Here is a 19055-nt window from a genome sequence, read left to right on the forward strand (position 1 = left end):
CTTGTTAGGAGCAGGGCCTCTAAGGAGAAAGTGTGGAGGGTCTGCACTCTACAAGAGTGGAGGGTAACCCTGAGGGGCAGAAGGCCCTTTCGTTTTATATTTTCTTTGAACTGGAGACTGCTACTTGACAGAGCCTGTTGGCCTGTTGCAGGACAGTGGTTGGGACTAGGAGGGGAACAGATAGTGTCACTACTGCAATATGTCACTGCAGGTCACAAGGGGGTACCAGGATGCTGTGCTGCCACAGACCTTTAGTTTTGTTACTAAAATAAGCAAATGGGATTAAAGTCACAGAGGCCAGAATCTGATCTCTCATATAACAGTGTAAATTGGAAATAACTCCACTGAAGTGAGTAGAGTTACTTGGAATCAGGGTGACCAGACAGCAAGTGTGAAAAATTGGGATGGGGGTGGGGGGTAATAGGAGCTTAAATAAAACAAAGACCCAAATATTGGGACTGTACCTATAAAATGGGGACATCTGGTCACCCTACTTGGAATTTACATTGGCAATAACTCAGATCAAAATCTGCTCCAGGGAGCAGATCTCTTGAGAAAGACAGTGCTATGTTTCCAGTCACACTGCTGACCATATTTGCACTTCAGTTAAAATTGGCATTTTGTAGGCTGGTTCTGGCAGTGACCACCTTGCTAACAAGACAGTTTCTTCTAGTGTAAAAAAAAAAAAATCATACAGAAAGAAAACAAAATACAGATTTCTGGACACATTGTGCCTTTAAATACACTGCAGAAACTCTGTTCTATCAACAGAATTACTGCAGATTTACACCAATGCAACTCAGGGCACAATTGCACTTAGAATTCCTAACAGTAACCATCTGAGTGTCCTGTGTAAAAGATTGCAAACCATTTTCCCTCTCCAAGCCTCAAAAGAATTCTAATATTAAAACAGGTTGGTGACTGCCTCGTAGTCACTGGTATTGGTGTTTCATTCTGCTAGTGTCACAAATGGGCTCATCTCTGGCACTAGGCTCCCACATGCCAACTAGAATTAAAACCTTGCACAAAAAATACATGCCATGGTTTATTCACAGTGACAAGTGTGTGTTACCTTGTGAATTCTCAGATTGTTGGGCTGCGAAAATGGATACACTTCTCCTTATAAAGACAATGGTGATGGTGTCCTTGCTAGGCAGACAGACAACTCGTGACAGTAGAAAGAACAAGTTGAAAGCTTTCTTAATCTGGTTGGTGAAGCTCTTGGTCATGCAGATGACATCCATGAGAGAATGAGAGTGGAAACAACTAGGGCTGATGTGGACAGACCAAAGAATAACTGTCATGGGGAATGGTTAAAACCCATGGCAAGCTGCTCAAAGGCATGGACTCTCAGGACATTACATTGTTTCACAGGGAATGTCAAGCACTGTGGGAGGCTAGAAAAAGACTGACAATGCCAATTTGTTCCAAAAGCCAGATTCTGAAGACTCTCTGAAGGAGTCCCTGTATATGGTGTCCCCAGAGATACCAATACTATGCATTATGGCTAGATATGCCATTCCAGAGAAGCTATGCAGACTTGTTAAATCTGTAGCCAATTTGCAGATTATGGTGCAATTTCAGTAGATCTGGCAAAGGGGGGTGTAACTTTTGGTGTTGCTAAGTTTTTGTGGCCTGGGGAGGGAGTTACTCTAGTGGAGGCAAGGTAGTGTTCCTCCCAGTGGGAGGATTCCAGATGATGGGTATGGCTTTAATTCCCACCAGGGCTCTCTACAAGCTCTGCTTTTGGGAGCATCTGAAGTGGCACTGAACAAACCTACTGTACGGAGACTCTGACCATGCTTATCTCTCTCCCAGTGCTACCCTCTTCTCAGGCTGCACTTATGGTATCTGTTGTAAACATAGTTGTGACCTTTGTGTGGAAGAACAGTGTCTCCGTGGGTTCCCTGAGAGCTGCATGCATCTCAGAAGGTCCACTGGTTTGTGGAACAAACCTCCCCTCCCCCCATTCAATAATAGAATGATGAGAAGGAAACTCCATGAAAGAAAGCTCATGGAGATCCCTGCTGCTTGTGTGATTTAAATAAATAAATGGGAGAGAATATAGCCTCTCCTTGAATAAATGCTCAGCTCATAAGAACGGTATTGCAGAAAGGCTGGACTTAACTCATTTCAAACAAAATTTAACACCTGCATCCAAACTAAATAAGATTTTTTTTTTGAAGCAGGGTCAGTGTCTTCCTGTATGTTTGAACGGCACCCAGCACCATGAGGCCCCAAGCAGGACTAGGGCCTCTGGGTGCTACTGCAATACAAATAAATAACTAAAGAAATTAGCTAAGACCAATATGAAGCAAAAGGCATGCATGCCATATTTGCTTTGAGTAAATTGCTGTAACATAATTTTTTATATTCAGGTCCAGATTCTGCTCTCAGTTCCATGGTGTAACTCTGTAGTAACTCTATTGACTTCAGTGGCGTTACTCCAGACTTACACCATTCTAACTGAGATCTGTATCTGGCTTTCAGTCTTTCATGTGTTAATTTCTGAAAAGATCTGCTGGCACAGAACATAGAATACACAGACACTGCCCAAGAGTACTTCTCAATCCAAATGAGAACTGAGCATGCTGACCCTGGAGACTGATAACTCCAGATCCTTTGGTTTGAGAGAACCTGTGTCAGAATACGGAAAGTGCTTTATTTAAATTCCAGACTAGAAATACACATTGATAATTACATAAGGCCTGATTCTGGTCACACACCAACTTTACACCTATGTAATTCCACTTACTTAAATTGAGTTATTCCTGTGTTACACTGATATAAGGGATATGAGAAACACTCGTACTGTTTGAGGGATTGTATTGTTCATAGAACCTGTACCATGTGTCTTTTATCAGCTGTTCTACGTTAGAATTGGCTGTTGCAACAGATAATGTTCCTGGAGACTCTTATGCTATTTAAATGACACACATAATCCTTCCAAGTAAATGAACAGCCTTTCCTGAGGCTCAAAATCCTTTCTCCTATTCACCACATTCGACTGATCGTAGTTCTTTCTCTCCATATTTTCCCAGGAACATAACTATATTCGTTAGAAAGCTCAAGAAAGAGTGGTATTGTGTTCTTAATGACAGAGCCAATTGAGATACTTCTGGAAGAAAACCAGATGGGAAGGCTCTATTTAAGGTCATGCATTTTAATCTCTTGCTTAAAAAAAAAAAAAAAAGAAGAAGAAATCCTTTGCATCTGAGACTGTGAAAACTCATTACGACTGATGGGTAAATTAGAAAAAGACCTGCCAAATGCACCAGCTCATGCTAAAACACTTTCAAAAGAACTACAGTCTTTGAAATATAGGTCAGTGGTAAGCGATATTGCATTGGCATAAGGGCATTAGTTCTGCATTGTTTTTATGTTATGTAATCCCTGTTTTTATAAATAAGAAAATATAGAAGGAATTAAATGAAAAATCCTGTTAGTAAGGACTTGGGAATCAAAGAATCTTTGTTTATCCTTCTTACCCTGGAATACCACCTCATTAAAACTGAGTTTTCCCCTGAGCTCTTGCTGAGAGCTTCTCTTTAAAGTTTTAAGCAGTTAAATGAGGTTCAATTAAATTCTGAATGTCTCCCTCATAAAATACTTATTTGAATATGGTACTCAGGGGTCTCTCTGGGAAGGAAGGTTTGTGTAGGAGGAACTGGAAGGAGAAATTTTAACTTTCATGCTTCAGTATTAACTGTGCCTTTGAATAAATTATGCTGCTTCTAAAGTAAACATGTCTATTCATAAATACATTCTGGATTTCCTCTGAGTAGCAGATAATGGGCCCAATTCTGCCCTTGGTTACCCCTGTTCACATCTGACTGTGGTAAGTGAGCTTGCATGGCATTGAACCAAGAGCAGAATTTGGCCTGATTCTGGCTATCCGAAGCTCCCCCGTGCCATTGAGAGGCTACCAGCGTGTTGTAGGAGAAGCTGGAACTGAAATTGTGGTTTGTGTTGGCAACCGTTTGCTTTTCTCATCCCTTCTTCCAGTCAAGCTTTTCCTTCATGTTTTGCTACAAGACGTGTTACGTCATCTGTTTTCTCTGCAATAGTAAAGAATGGCAGGTGGTTTTCAATTCCATCTCTGTAAGAGTCTGTCGGGGCTAGCATTATGGCTCCCTTATTTCTCCCTGAAACCAATTATGCAGCGCTGGTTTACAGGGAGTGAGAGAGCAATGCAAGTCCTAATACTCAGCTTGAGTGCTGTTAAAGAGTAATGAAGGGAAATGTTACATAAGGGTTTAGAGCTATTAAATCCATTGTGGATTCTAGAGATCAATTTAATAGTGAATTATTTTACAGAAAGAGAGGGAGTGAAGGAGCTTAGATTTCACTTGCTTATTGGTGAACCTGCTCTGTTTTTTCATCTTCATTTCTCTTTGATAAAAATTCAAACAAGGACTAAGAATACTTTTCACTGCCTGTGTATTGTGATCAAAGGGCGTGAGACGGTGGGGAAGTATTACAGTCCCCATTTGACTGAGCTTAGATGATCTGTAATTTCAGCTGCATATGTTTTTTTGCACACCCAACTTGGGACCCCTCGGTGCTAAATACCCACCACATTCATGGAAGTTAGTGGGCTTTGTGGGTGCTCAGTTCCACTGAAAATCAAGCCCCATATGTCTCAAGTTGAGTATCAGTAGCACCCAAAATTAGTGGCCACTTTTGAAAACGTAGGCTTCAGTAGCATGGCTGAGGTAACATAACCCATGGCTCTTGATGCCGAGGTCGGTACCGGACCCACCGCACACACACAAAAGGGATATATTCATGAGTATTTTAAGGCTCTAATCATCATTCCAACTAAGCACCAGCACAGCTGAGTATTACTCATTACTTCCATCCCTCCCCCACCATCTCTACAGAGAGACCCACCCAAAATCCTGATTACTCAATTTTACCAGGAGTTTGTTTACCCATCTTTTCATACCACTGTTCCCCGTACCATTTCCTAGGTTTAGTTATTGTGATGGATGTGACTCAAATCCCGTTTAGTCTCACTGTGTAAGAATAAGGGAGGTGGAGGGGAAGAGAGTTATCCTAAAGTGAAACAATATTCTTTGCCTTCAGCCAATCAACAACAATGTGTGGGTATATGTAAGGCACAGCACTGTATCTCATTGAAATTCTGAGGCTGTACTGATCACATCACCTACCCTGCGTCGTCGTCTTTCATCAAAAGGCTTGTCTTGTAATCCTGATTTCTCAATAAAATCTATGTATTGTATTTATATATTTATTTTGCTAATGGAGCCTCAGGTTAAATTTAAAGTCCATTAGAACTGCTGCTTGCAGAGTGCCCTTGAAAGTGTGTTTGATTGCAGAACCATCCAAGCATGATAGGGAAAGCTCTGAAGCATTAATGGCTTTGGGAACACAAAGGTGGCTTTGCCGACTTATTTTAGTCCCACAGTGGCATCTGAACTGTCTCCTGGGGAAAGAAAATAACATAAAGGGTCTATATGTTGAAACAGTGTGTTTGCAAGGGTAGGGACAGTGCTCTGGAATTAAATCCTTTTTTGTGACAGATGTGAAAATGACAGGCAGAGAAATGTTCAAAACTCCCAGGGTGAAATCCACCTCTCCCTGCACAAAGGTCAAGTAATCGGGCTTTGTGCAGAGAACTAAGCTGGGTGGTGGTGGAAAGAGATTGAATTCACCCACTCTGTTAATGGCAAAAGTCCACAGGGAGGTGGGGCGGGGGAAGGGGAAAACAATGCAGACCTTCTAGCTGCTGTTCCAGACTATAGGCTGAAACAGCAGTTGGTGCTCCTTCACACACCACGTACAGGAGTTTTAGGTCAGTGGAGCCATTTATTTTTCATGGCACCTTTCCACAGCTTTAGGTAGTTTAAGATATGCACAATTAAAAGGGTAAAAGTCCAGAATAGAGAGGCATGCCCCCATCATATCAATGTCCTGCCAGAATATTTGGCAGGACAGCTGCCTCCCCCCAATCAGCTATCACATCCAATCTCTTCTCTTTTTTTCTGGATGCTTCACGAGGCTTTTCCCACTATCTCCATCTTGTGTGGATTGAGCTTCAGCCAGCTCACCCTCATCCATTCCCCAGTCTCAGCCAAACACTGAGTCAGTTACTTAACTGCTCCAGCCAGGTCAAATGAGGTAGAAATGAGTGTCTCCAGCAGCCTGAAGGTACCACAGCAGTCCACATGTCCTGACTAACCCTCCTGATGACTTCATAAACTCATTGTACAGGACGGGCAATAAGGTAGAACCCTCTGGAATGGAGTGTGAGCAGTTGCAATATACAGTAGATTCTGACAAAGAAAAGTTTCTTCATTTCCAACCATCTCCAACCATGCCTCCACTCAAGGGCCGATTTGAGTTTCCTTCACTGTGAGGAATTTCTGTGTTGTGGATACAAGTTGAAAGGACAGGCCTGAATCGTCAGCCTCTGCGGAACAAAATCTGTGTCTTCTTTCTTGGAGTATAGACAAGTCATGCCGACTGAGATTCTGGAAGCAGTGCAGGAGCTTTGAGCTGCTACCTGCAAGTGTGTGGCTAAGCAACTCTAGCAGTATCTGGAGTTTGCAAATTCCTTTGCATTATCTGCTAGCTTATTTCAGTGTTAGCATTATCTTAAAAGAGAAGCATAAAGCCATTTTCCTCTGGGTCGGATTCCTCATTGCTTAGAATACCCTTTTAGAAGCTTGAAAATTATATTTTATTCCTATCTGATTTTTGTTTCTCATTTTCTGTTTGCCAAGCATTGATTTTTGGCCATGTCTTGAATGAAGCTGAAATTGGATTTCTCTGTAATGGCTTGGTAAGGTCCACATCAAAACTTAGCTATTTCATATCTAGGGGACTTTTCCCATCTGAGTATAACTACTTTTAGACAGGTCAGATTTAAGGCCTAAACTAGTTGATGGCAGTTTATTTAATTTTTTAATATACTAGTCTTTAGTTTAGGCTTTAAAAGTGACTTGTGATAGGCCATTAAAGTTTATTTCTTTAATAATTATACAAAGAAAATGTTTCAAAGTCTTCTCTCCCAGGGTTGCTAGCATGAGTTCCTATATTAGTTGGTGAAGTTTTGGATTTTCTGCTAAAGCAGATTACTGGCATGTTACACACATGGTGCTGATCAAATTCTGTTCTGGTTCAATGCAAATTGTCCTTTTCATTCCTTCCAAAATTGCAGTGCCCATGATTATTGCATTTTTTATTATAGCTACAAAATTTGCAAGATGATTAAAAGAACGGTGGTAATGTTCCTTAGAAAGTTCCAGATGTGGGTCTTCCAGTGAGGCACCTGGGACAATACGATGCTCACAAAAGCTAGGCAACTAATCAGAGTCAGATAAACTTACTGCCATCTCAGTCCACTGCTATTCACAGCTTTAATTTAAACAACAAAGATCTTCTGTCCTTCAGATGAAAGATCCACCTAGGAGCAAATACTTCTGCACCCTACATTGTAGTTCACATTCCACCAGCAGATACCATAGAAGTAGTGCTTTTGGGAGGCCGCTTGATTAAACAGCCTGGCTGTCATATTAAAGGACCAAGACGTACTTTAAAGGTACCCTTGAGAAACAAAAACATGGTCAGCTAAGGAGGATACAGTGTCCCACCTTTATAGCTTAAGACCAGCATCTTAAACCCTACTAGGAACCATTAAAGAGTCAGGGCTGAGTACTGTGCACCAGTGTAGTATGCTCTTAGTATGAAGCACCATTTAATCAGAGTGCAGCATTCAGCCGTCCAAACTTTCATTGCCCAATAGTCTTAAGGCATAGCTCCATTGAAACGGACTGATGCATGTTCATTTTCATCATCTGAGTCAGATGCCACCAGAAGAAGGTTGATTTTCTCTTTTGGTGGTTCGGGTTCTGTAGTTTCCACATCTGAGTGTTGCTCTTTTAAGACTTCTGAAAGCATGCTCCACACCTCGTCCCTCTCAGATTTTGGAAGGCACTTCAGATTCTTAAACCTTGGGTCGAGTGCTGTAGCTCTTTTTAGAAATCTCACATTGGTACCTTCTTTGCATTTTGTCAAATCTGCACTGACAGTGTTCGTAAATCAAACAACATGTGCTGGGTCATCGTCCAAGACTGCTATAACATGAAATATATGGCAGAATGCAGGTAAAACAGAGCAGGGGACATACAATTCTCCCCGAAAGAGTTCAGTCACAAATTTAACGCACTATTTTTTTAACGAACATCATCAGCATGGAAGCATGTCTTCTGGAATGGTGGCTGAAGCATATGAATGTAGAAGTAGGACTGAGTGGATTGTAGGCTCTAAAGTTTTACATTGTTTTGGTTTTGAGTGCAGTTATGTAAAAAAAAAAAACTACATTTGTAAGTTGCACCTTTCACAATAAAGAGATTGCACTACAGTACTTGTATGAGGTGAATTGAAAAATACTATTTCTTTTATCATTTTTACGTGTGTGTAAATATTTGTAATAAAAAATCATAATATAAAGTGAGCACCATACACTTTGTATTCTGTGTTTGTAATAGAAATCAATATATTTGAAAATGTAGAAAAACATCCAAAAATATTTAATAAATTTCAATTGGTATTCTATTGTTTAACAGTGCGATTAATTGCAAATAATTTTTTTAATCACAGTTAATTTTTTTGTTAATGACATGAGTTAACAGCGATTAATCGACAGCCCTAGTTTAAAAACAATCCCAGTGAAGAGGCAGATAAAAAACTCTATTTAAAACATTCAGGACTGTAGGCTCCTTTCACTGACTGGCCATTTTAAATGACACCACTTTAGGGGCAAAGTTTCAAAGACCCCTCCCCAAAACTGCACTAGCAATATTTGCAGTCATACCCTTTTAAATGGGAGTAATTAAGTACATAAGCATCCATTTTGGTCTCATACACTTGTGGGGTCCTGAATGGGCATGTGTATTTGGAGGCCCTTTGGAAATCTGATCTTTAATGTGGAAATTGCATGAATATTGCTGTCATTTTATATTTAAAAGTGAGCACACATGCACACACAAAAGAGCTGCTTTAGCATGGAGATGCCATCAATGCTCATTATAGGGTATTGTATCCAGTGGCACAGATGCAGAACCTGCTGGGGTGCATCAGCATATTAATCCTTGAGATCTAAAGGCTGTGAATTCAAAACCTAGAGCTGCTCACTGGAAAATATTTAGAGAGACAGTGCCTGCCATACAATTTTCAGTGTGCAAACATTGCACACTGAAGATGGAGTGAGAGTGGGGAGATATTGGTGCTGGATGTTGCAATGTGTTCCAAGAAATGAAAACCAGGAGCAGTTTTTTTTTTAATGGCCCAGCCATTCTAAAAACAGAATCCAGACATCCTAATTAAGTCTCAACTGGTAGGGCTTGTTTTAACTCACAAGAAAAATAAGAATTAAAATTCTACTGCTGCTACTGCCCTCACAATGCATTATGTGTTTCCATTTGGAATGTGGTCTGAGAACGGAATTTGAAAGGAATATAAAACCCTACATATTTACCCATTTGTACCATTATGGGATTAGTCTTTCTTGAATCTCTACGCAGACTGAGACTAAAGAAAACTGGGTTCTAATCTTGAATCTGACAATGACTAGTTATATGACCTTGGACAAATCACTTAATTGATGTGTCTGTTTCCTCATCTATAAAATTGATTTTGTAACACCTGCCTCTCAGAGGTGTCTGAAGCTTAATCAGTTAGCATATGTAAATTATTTACAGCAATTTGAGATCCTCTGGTAGAAGGTGCAAATAACAAAATTTATATGAAATATCTCTATTGTTAAGTATCTACCTGAAAACTTGCATTGATGTATCTGATACTATGCATTTCACTGAAATACAGTGGTATCCCATAAGATCAGTTTGGGCAAGTTTTGTTTTTACTTACAACTGAATGATCACTATATCCAGAGCCATAAAGCAGTGAATTTTCAAAATCAGATGCATACAGACATTTAAAATCACCATCTCACATGTATACAGCAAGTTTTACCAGGCATCTTAATACCCGGGCGGTAGGTCAGACAGATATTAACTGTCTTTCACTGACATTCCTTGCAAACTGGACAATTATTTTATCTGCAGCCAATTTGCCCTTACAAAGGGATGAAACCCTTTTCTACCTTTTGAAAAATCCAAATGCCTCTTGATTAGTGAGAGTGAAGGGCAAACCCACTGACACCAAATTACTTTTGGAAAGTAATTTTTGATCCTTATAACTGAATGATCATATGATCTGGCCACTACAAACAAACAACAAGTAACTACAGTCAAATTCTATTGTGTAATTAAAAAAAAAAAAAAGTAGGTTGAGTACCTTGGCATTTTGCAAAAGTGCCTCTTGTCCTGCCTGCCATATCTAGATGAGAATGGAGCTCCTTTGGGGCAGCAGTGAGCTCTGTAGTAAAGGTGTGGTGGCTTTTAATTTGAAAGCCTCTTATTACCAAGCTTCTGGAGATGAAGAGAGAAAATCTATTAAAAAAACTGAGAGCATGTAAATAAAAAATAACCCCATAAGGACTAGAAAGCAGCCAGTTTCGGTGGCACTCTGGTACTGCAGTATTTCTGTTTTGGTGTCCTGTGTATCTGATACATATCTTTCTCTGCAGGAGGAATTGGCTGCTTGGGTCGAGACAGGGGACAGGCACGGCAATGTCTTGATGCAGTGGAGATTTATAACCCTGATGGGGATTTTTGGAGAGATGGGCCTCCGATGCCTTCTCCTCTACTCAGCTTACGAACCAACTCCACTAGTGCAGGCTCGGTGGAAGGGAAGCTATATCTCTGCGGAGGATTTCATGGAGCAGGTACTGAATACATCTGAAAGGAGTTTGATGTTTCTTCCATAATTTAAGCTTTACCATTCCATCACACATACAGTCCCTGAGCGGATACTGAGAAGCCTAATCATCAGGTTTAAAATACCGAAACTCCCCAGCCCCACAGAGTTGCATCCTACCAGAGTGGATTCAGCCGTTTGTATTTCTGATTCTTAATGTCAATATAAATTGAGTTCCATGCTGTTTACTTGCTGTCAAACTTTTGGCTGAAACACATAAAGGCCAGATTCTGATCTCTGCTACACCTGTGAAAATCAGACTCCACTAACTTCAGTAGAGTGACTCCGGATTTACACCAGTACACCTGAGATCAGAGTCTGCCCCTAAGTTTCTATGTTAGGCACACTAAAAAGTTTTGGATATTTTTCTAAGAGTAAGGCTTTGTCCTGAGTCAGAATTTCTGTTCAGCATAGCTACCTGGCCTTCATTACCACAGTATTTGAGCACCTCATTCCCCCCACTCCCTTCCATCCTATGGCTGGAGAGATATTAATGGACTACTTGAATGGTACCTTGAAATATGTGTTAACTACTTATGCTAAACAATCTGTTCCATCTTGTATTCTTGAAGGGCTTGTCTACATGTAAAGCGCTTCAGCAGTGCAGCTGCGCCGCTGTAGCGCTTTGGTGAAGATGCTACTACACTGATTGGGAGAGCTTCTCCTGTGGTGTAGTTAATCCACTTCCATGAGAGGCGGTAGTTATGTCAACGGGAGAAGCTCGTACGTACGTTTCCCAGACCTGAAGAAGAGCTCTGTGGAGCTCAAAAGCTTGTTTTCTAATAAGGCCTTTGCACAGCACCCCTGTGAGGTAGGAAAGTGCTGCTATTCCCCTTTTACAAGCAGAGAAATGGGACTTGTCCAATATCCTAGAATCATAGAACTGGAAGGGACCTCAAGAGGTCATCTAGTCCAATCCCCTGCACTCAAGGCAGGACAAGTATTATCTAGACTATGCCTGACAGGTGTTTGTCCAACCTGCTCTTAAAAATCCCCAATGATGGAGATTCCACACCCTCCATAGGCAATTTATTCCAGTGCTTAACCACTCTGATAGTTAGGAAGTTTTTCCTAATGTCCAACCTAAACTGCCTTTGCTGCAATTTAAGCCCATTGCTTCTTGTCCTATCCTCAGAGGTTAAGGACAACAATTTTTCTCCCTCCTCCTTGTAACAGCCTTTTATGTACTTGAAAACTGTTATTATGCCCTCTCAGTCTTCTCGTTCCCAGACTAAACCAAATTTTTTCAATCTTCCCTCATAGGTCATGTTTTCTAGATCTTTAATCATTTTTGTTGCTCTTCTCTGGACTTTCTCCAATTTGTCCACATCTTTCCTGAAATGTGGCACCCAGAACTGGACACAATACTCCAATTGAGGCCTATTCAGCGTGGAGTAGAGCAGAAGAATTACTTCTCGTGTCTTGCTTACAATACTCCTGCTAATACATCCCAGAATGATGTTTGCCTTTTTTTTTTCTTTTTTTTTTACAGCGTTACACTGTTGACTTTAGCTTGTGATCCACTATGGCCACCAGATCCCTTTCTGCAGTACTCCTTCCTAGGCAGTCATTTCCCATTTTGTATGTGTGCAACAGATTGTTCCTTCCTAAATGGAGTACTTTGCATTTGTCCTTATTGAATTTCATCCTATTTACTTCAGACCATTTCTCCAGTTTGTCCAGATCATTTTGAATTTTAATCCTATCCTCCAAAGCACTTGCAACATCTCCCAGCTTGGTATCATCCGCAAACTTTTTAAGTGTATTCTCTACTCTCCCACTCACAATATCACATAGTGAGTCTGGGACAGAGCAGGAAACAGAACACAAGTCTATTGTATTCCAAGCTAGGATCGTAACTTTTTGAACCATCCTTTCCTGCTAGGTTTACGTTCTTGCACTCCAATACAGGTGCTGGCATCTGCCCTCCATATCATAGGTTACTGCAGTGTATGTAGAATCTTTGTAAAACGCTTTGGTATGAAAATCACTTATATAAAACTACACTTCTATTATCTGTATGCATGCACAACTCCCAATATGCACACATAAAACCTCCTGAGATAGCACCAGCTGCCCCATTTCTTTTTTTAGGAGAAAGTAGATAGGCAGATATATTCTCCCTCACTGAGTGTCATCTCAGGCTAACTGTCTTCGTATGGTATCACTCTGAGACGTATCCTTCACGTGGCAATGATGCCTGTTGCATTGAGTTTCATGTACATTTTACTTGTGCAGTAAACTCTCATTTAAAGCTGCCTGTCTAGTTGAATGATAATGCTGTTTTGTCACATAGGGTTCTAACTCACCTTCTTTCCCATTACCACTGTGAGGGGGGGAAAAAGTTGTATATGAATATTATCTAACAGGCATGTTCTTGTGTCATCTTTAAGCCAAGAATTTTGTGACCTCAAAGCACTAGTGGTTATGACACATAGTTGTGTTTCCATGGCAAACATTGTGCCATCATATTTTACTAGTTTCTCACAGCAACATTCAGATTCAAAAACAAAAAGCCTAAACCAACTAAGTGCAAATTTCAAAAGACTGATCAGATGCATCAGTAAATGAAGCAATTACATTCAGCATGACTAACTGTTTAGTATGAAACTTTCTGAATAAGGGCACTATGGTAGCTTCAGAGCCATAAAAAACACCCAGTCTGAACACCATCACAGTTCGGCACTGAGTCATATGTAGAGGGTGCTGGTACTGGGATTGGAAGAGGAAGAGAGGGAAGAGTGTGTGTGTGTGTGTGTGTGTGTCTGAAAGTCCCTAGGTGGATTTCAGAATGGTGAAAAATCTTAGAATCATAGGGTTAGAAGGGACCACCAGGGTCATCTAGTCTAACCCCCTGCCAAGATGCAGGATTCGTTGTGAGCAATGGCTAAACCATCCAAGCCAGATGGCTATCCAGCCTCCTTTTGAAAACCACCAGTGAAGGAGCTTCCACTCCCTCCCTAGGCAGTCTGTTTCATTGCCCTACTGTTCTTACAGTTAGGAAGTTTTTCCTGAGATTTAATCTAAAGTGAAGTTTTGTGGGTGCATTAGGTAGGAAGTCAGACTAGATGATCATAATTATTCCTTCAGGGTATGGATCTATGGACTATCAGAAGTTAGGTTTGAGTGGACACTTTTTGATTTGGCCCCCTTGCAGTCTTTCTGTTACGTGTTTGTACAGTGCCAGCATAATGGGTCCCTGATTCCTGATTGGGCACTAGTGCAAAATAAATAATTACATAATATTCTTTTAATGTAGGTGGGCTTTTTATTAGATTGCAAATTCAGCACTTGGAAGTTAGTAAATGTCAGTTTTACAGTTGCCTATACAACCTTCGTTCTGCCCCGAATACACTAATGAGGCAGGGTCCCTGCAGAAAAAATTGTATGCAATCATGTCACTAAAAACTGTATCATAATGCATGTGCACAAGGGGGCCAAAATACAGCTGTACAGACAACTGTAAATCTGGCATTTGGTTTTCTTACTTTCAGACACTTGACTTTGCAAATTAAATGATGTTCCTTTACAGGTTTTTTTGGGGGGGGGGGGGGAGAATTTCCTAGTTTTTATTAAAGGAGAAAGGTAAAACCAGACTTTATTATGCACAACTCTAGCAACCACCAATCACACATCATCAAGAGGGTTTGAACTCTAAGTCATCAGTATGATAGAAAAGACATTGACCACTCATACTACAGGACTAACTGGCAGCAAAAGGCTATTATTCCAGACGCAAAAATGGGCAGATGGGGTCATGTGCTGGGTCCAGAGGAGTGGTTGAGGTAAGCCTGGTTTTCTCTTCCCTCCCATGTCCCCTGGAAATTGGGGGAGCTCCTGCCCCATGTGGTGCCACTGAGGCAGGAGGAGGAATGAGCCACTGGTGCTATGTGTTGGGTCCGGCCTGGGGTGAGATCTGGGGTTGATGGAGGAAGCCTGGCTGGGCTCTCCTCACCCTCACATAGCTGCTCCAGCAGCTCCCAAGCATTTCCAAAATAGTGTGTGCTGCTGCTTTGGAGCAGCCTGGACTCAGCCCTCTAGAATATTCCTGTTTGGCTGCTATTTTGGCATGCTGGCAATGCTTTCCTCAGGCACACAATGGAGAGAAGGGGTCGGGTAATTTTCAGACGTTTATCACGCAGCCAAACCTGAATGGAATTTCACAGGACAAGCTCACGGCACATCTGTAACCTCAGCCGAATTTCAAAGGGCTGCTCACTGCTGTGAACTCTAGGGGTGTCAGAGCTTCTCAAAAAAGGCCAAAAGCAATTTTTATAATGAAAGTTGTTAGGCAACCTAAATATCAAGGTTGCTACCAGCTCTCCCTATAATAATAAATCAGTCCAACCCCCACAGCCCTGATTCATCTTTGCTTGTACTTAAACCTAATCTGGATCTAGTGCAGGGCTCAGGTTGCACCTCCTTAGTGAACTGGTATGGTTTGTTTTTGTTTTATGTTTTTGGCTGGCTGCCATTTTGATTTTGCTCCTGTGCCCTTCAAACTGTCTAGCTGCCACTCAGTAGCCATTTTGCGTTGTTATTGGCACCCCTGGAGAATCAGAGGCCAGAGGCACCACATGCAAACACACACCTGGGCTTAAAAGCACCAGGTGTCAACTACCTGAAGGCCCCAGACTTGAATGAGGAGAAAGTCAATACTGCACCCTGGCTACAGCTCCCGCCACCAAGTCCCTGGGCTGCCATTGCCTTAAACTCCCATGGTTGGGGGCTCCACCCATTGCCACCTCTCAAGTCTCTCAGCCTGACTGAGAGAGTACAGCTGGAGTAGCAGTAACAGCATCCCCTGCAGCACAGGAGGAGCAACAGTAGAGGCAACAATCCAGAGCCCCACGAAGGGGGAGTCAATGGGCCTGTTGAGCCCGGCTGAGAGTGAGCTGAGCCCAGAAGAACATGCCAAACAATGCAGAGCATGCAAGGGTGAGCTGAGCCTGAGATGTCTCCAAGACTCACCAAGGGTAAGCTGAGCCCTGGTAGGCCTCTGAACCGCAGGAATGGCAGAATGGCATTTTGTTTGGATGTTTCCTGTAGGGCAGGATTTGATTGGTGGGTAGAGCTTTGGAAAGTACCACTTTTTTTTTAGTTTGATCCTTGATCCAGATCTGGACACTGACTCATCTCTGTTGTCCTGTTGAGAGCCGCCATCTTCCCGTAATATTATTTCTGACTATAGCCATTCTAGGTACGTGAAAAACCATTTCTGTTCTGCTGAAATTCCAGTTTCACACCTGCTTTAACTTGACTTGGGAAGCTTAATTCTGTAGCCATTAAAACAGGGGTGTACACATTAACTGGCTTGGTTCTCCTAAGAAGTGAACTAATATTAAGGCAGGAGGAATTATTAATCTATTTGTCTCTGACACTCTGCTCCCCCAGGCATCCCAATGTCACAAATGCTATCTGTCAGCAATACTGCAGACCCCAGCAAGATGCGCAGAAATGTGGTGTTTTAATTAATTAAAATCTTGTTGACAATTACAGTCTATAGTTTTGCAGACAATAAGTGCTGCTCTTAAACTGAACATTCAGAACAATGCAATGGGCAATAGCCATCTAGTGTTCTACTAGGTGTTTTGCTGAGCTACCACCATAGCTACGGATTTTAAACCAGCTTTTGTAGATTGCCTGCATAATGGTCTTGTTGATACATTTTATATTTCCTTTGCCTTTTTACATAAAATGAAACCCTAACACCTGCACAGGTTGACAGCTATTAGTGTTACGAGCTGGGTGTATGGCATAAGCAGTCACATTAGCATGCTTCACTGAAGGATGTGGCAAGCTCATGTTAAGTTATTCAGCATTACATATTTATAAAATGCCTGCCAGTTGGGTTTCCTATTTCTTTCACTGATTCTGAAGATAAAAACGTTCTTGGGTTAAAATCGTGGAGGGGGGTGTGTGTGTGTGTGTGTGTGTGTGTGTGTGTGTGTGTGTGTGTGTGCGCGCGCACCCTATGTTGGAAGTGGGTTATTTGCTTTCATTCTAGGTTTGCCAAGGTGCAAATTTGTTGACCTTCACATCATGTTGTCAAGCTTATGTGCTTTCCCAGGCTTTGGGGGGGGGGGGGGGGGGGGGGGGGGGGGGGGCTTTGAATTGATCTGAGGAATTGGTAGAAACTGTACTTTTGCTAGGGGTTTTTGTTTATAGATATTGACCCAACTGTATAATTAAGAGATTTGTAGGAATAAATTCTTGGTATAAATGCAGATATAATTTTTAAAAATTAAATACTATTGTTTGCTAAGAGCACATGCCTAGGTTGTCACTCAAAACTACCACCCGCATATGTCCTTGGCTGTTTTGCAAAACAAAAGGAAAACTACCTGAATTCAGCTATTAAAGGCCCTACCTCAAATACAGGGTCTGCTGCTATTGGCCCATCACATATAAAAGTCCCTCTGATCCTCATCAATTAACTCCACTTGATACTGAGCTAGGTGTATTTGAAGTGGCAGTTAGCCCCTTCTCTATCTCAAATACAGTTCATAGCAGTAATATATGTTTATACCAATGTTGCTACAACGAATTAACGACGTAGCTAGTGTGTTTGTGCACCATGGCCTTCTCCTGGATGAAATCAGAGATGCTTAACTGTGTGTCATAGGACCCATCCTGTTAATAACAACTGGAGAGTCTCCTTTAGCTTAAGTGGTAGGGGAGTCTCTGATTTTGGAGCAGGAAGGCCTGAGTTACATCCTTGAAGTTATTATGAAGTTCCAAGTAGCCACAGTATGCAGCATAGTGACACTCATGAAGTCCTAGCCAACCGTGGAATTGTGACTTTTATATACAGATATTTAAATAGCTAACCCAAATGCATTTAACTGCCTTCTCATTATTTACATGAATTGCACTCTTGAAAACAAATATATAAATTGGAATAGTGTTTAGTTTGTAGCAGGGCAGTGCCATGTTGTAATTGCTGTAGTCCAGCCGAGCTAATGACTTTCCTGAGAGTGGACTAGCGTAACGGTTATTTATTTTGACTAATCTACCATAAAGTCTGCTCCCTTCAGTTTCATCCATTATATGATTTAGTTGGAGAATAATTGTTGTGCTTGTTTTGGATTATAGTGGTTACAGTACATTACTTGAAGCGAATTAAATTTAGACATATTAAGGAGCCTGGCACAGTAAATACTGTACTTGTGAAGTTTGGGGGATGTGGGATTGGAACAAAACGGTTTTTCAGGCACCCTGCTATGTTCCCAGTTAAATAAAGCAGGAGGGCAAGTTCTTGGCTGATTGCTGTCTGTTTGCAACCCTGCTTGTTTCCCTGATCAGTTAGAATTTACTAGGTAACATTGAATATTTAAAGTTCTCCTGTCCACAATGGTTACTTTTTGAATATATTTTTCTATTAATAAATGGGATGCAGAATCCCTGTTTTGTTGTGCACAGAACTAGCTCATCATAGGCTGTCAAGCTGCAGGCACTCAACCATCTATCAAGCCTGCATATGGAATCCACACTAAGAAGCTGCCGAATGACCTTTCACCTAATTTTCACACTAACCAGAGTAATATGTAATTCAGCTCTTGGGAAACATAGGAGCAAAAGAGAGAGAGAGAGCTCTAGCAAGCTCTGTTCCTAGAGATGGCTGCCCACTTATCCAGCATTCATCAACCTAAAACACAGTAACTAAGGCTGATATAGGTCACAGAAGTAATGACGATCTGCACCTGCTTGCTACAGCTTCTGAATTTGACCCCGTGTCTCTGATGGGAAGACATTAGTAATCCAGTCACACTTCAGATCAAGGTTCCATTTATATCTAGTTTAGAAAGGGTTAATAAATGATTAATAGATGTTTTATTAAATGTTCAACAATTGTTATAGAGTGCAATAGGTTGCCTATAAATATGGCTTATAGCCATGTATAACATCTGCTAATGTACTTATAACTGTCTATAACATATTGTTACCTCCTGGGGCCAAAATGTGCGGTCTAGTAGGTTGTTCCAGCTGGTAGCAGAAACTGGTGATAGTCAGGATTTATTTGATGTAGCTTTGTTCATGTGTAAAGAATGTACAAAGTCCTGCGTCTCTGAATGCAGAAGAAACCAAGAACAAAAGGAGCACTTTCTTAGCTTACAGTAGGGTTACCATATTTCAGCAAGCAAAAAAGAGGCCCTGCCCCTCCCACTTCCTGCCCCCCTCAGAACCCCCAACCCTCCCCCCGTTCC

General features: G+C 41.4%; 1 protein-coding gene across 1 annotated transcript in view; it reads left to right on the top strand.

Annotated features, from left to right (window-relative positions):
• KBTBD12 (kelch repeat and BTB domain containing 12) overlaps positions 1-19055 on the top strand; it is a 43441-nt gene that overhangs the window by 10299 nt on the left and 14087 nt on the right. Inside the window, exon 4 of the mRNA XM_024220392.2 lies at positions 10619-10816. Within this exon, the coding sequence (XP_024076160.2) occupies positions 10619-10816 (198 nt within the window). The remainder of the gene's footprint in view (positions 1-10618; positions 10817-19055) is intronic.

This window comes from Terrapene carolina, unplaced genomic scaffold, assembly GCF_002925995.2.
Source record: "Terrapene carolina triunguis isolate 2854851 unplaced genomic scaffold, T_m_triunguis-2.0 Scaffold89, whole genome shotgun sequence".
Classification (NCBI taxonomy): domain Eukaryota; kingdom Metazoa; phylum Chordata; order Testudines; family Emydidae; genus Terrapene; species Terrapene triunguis.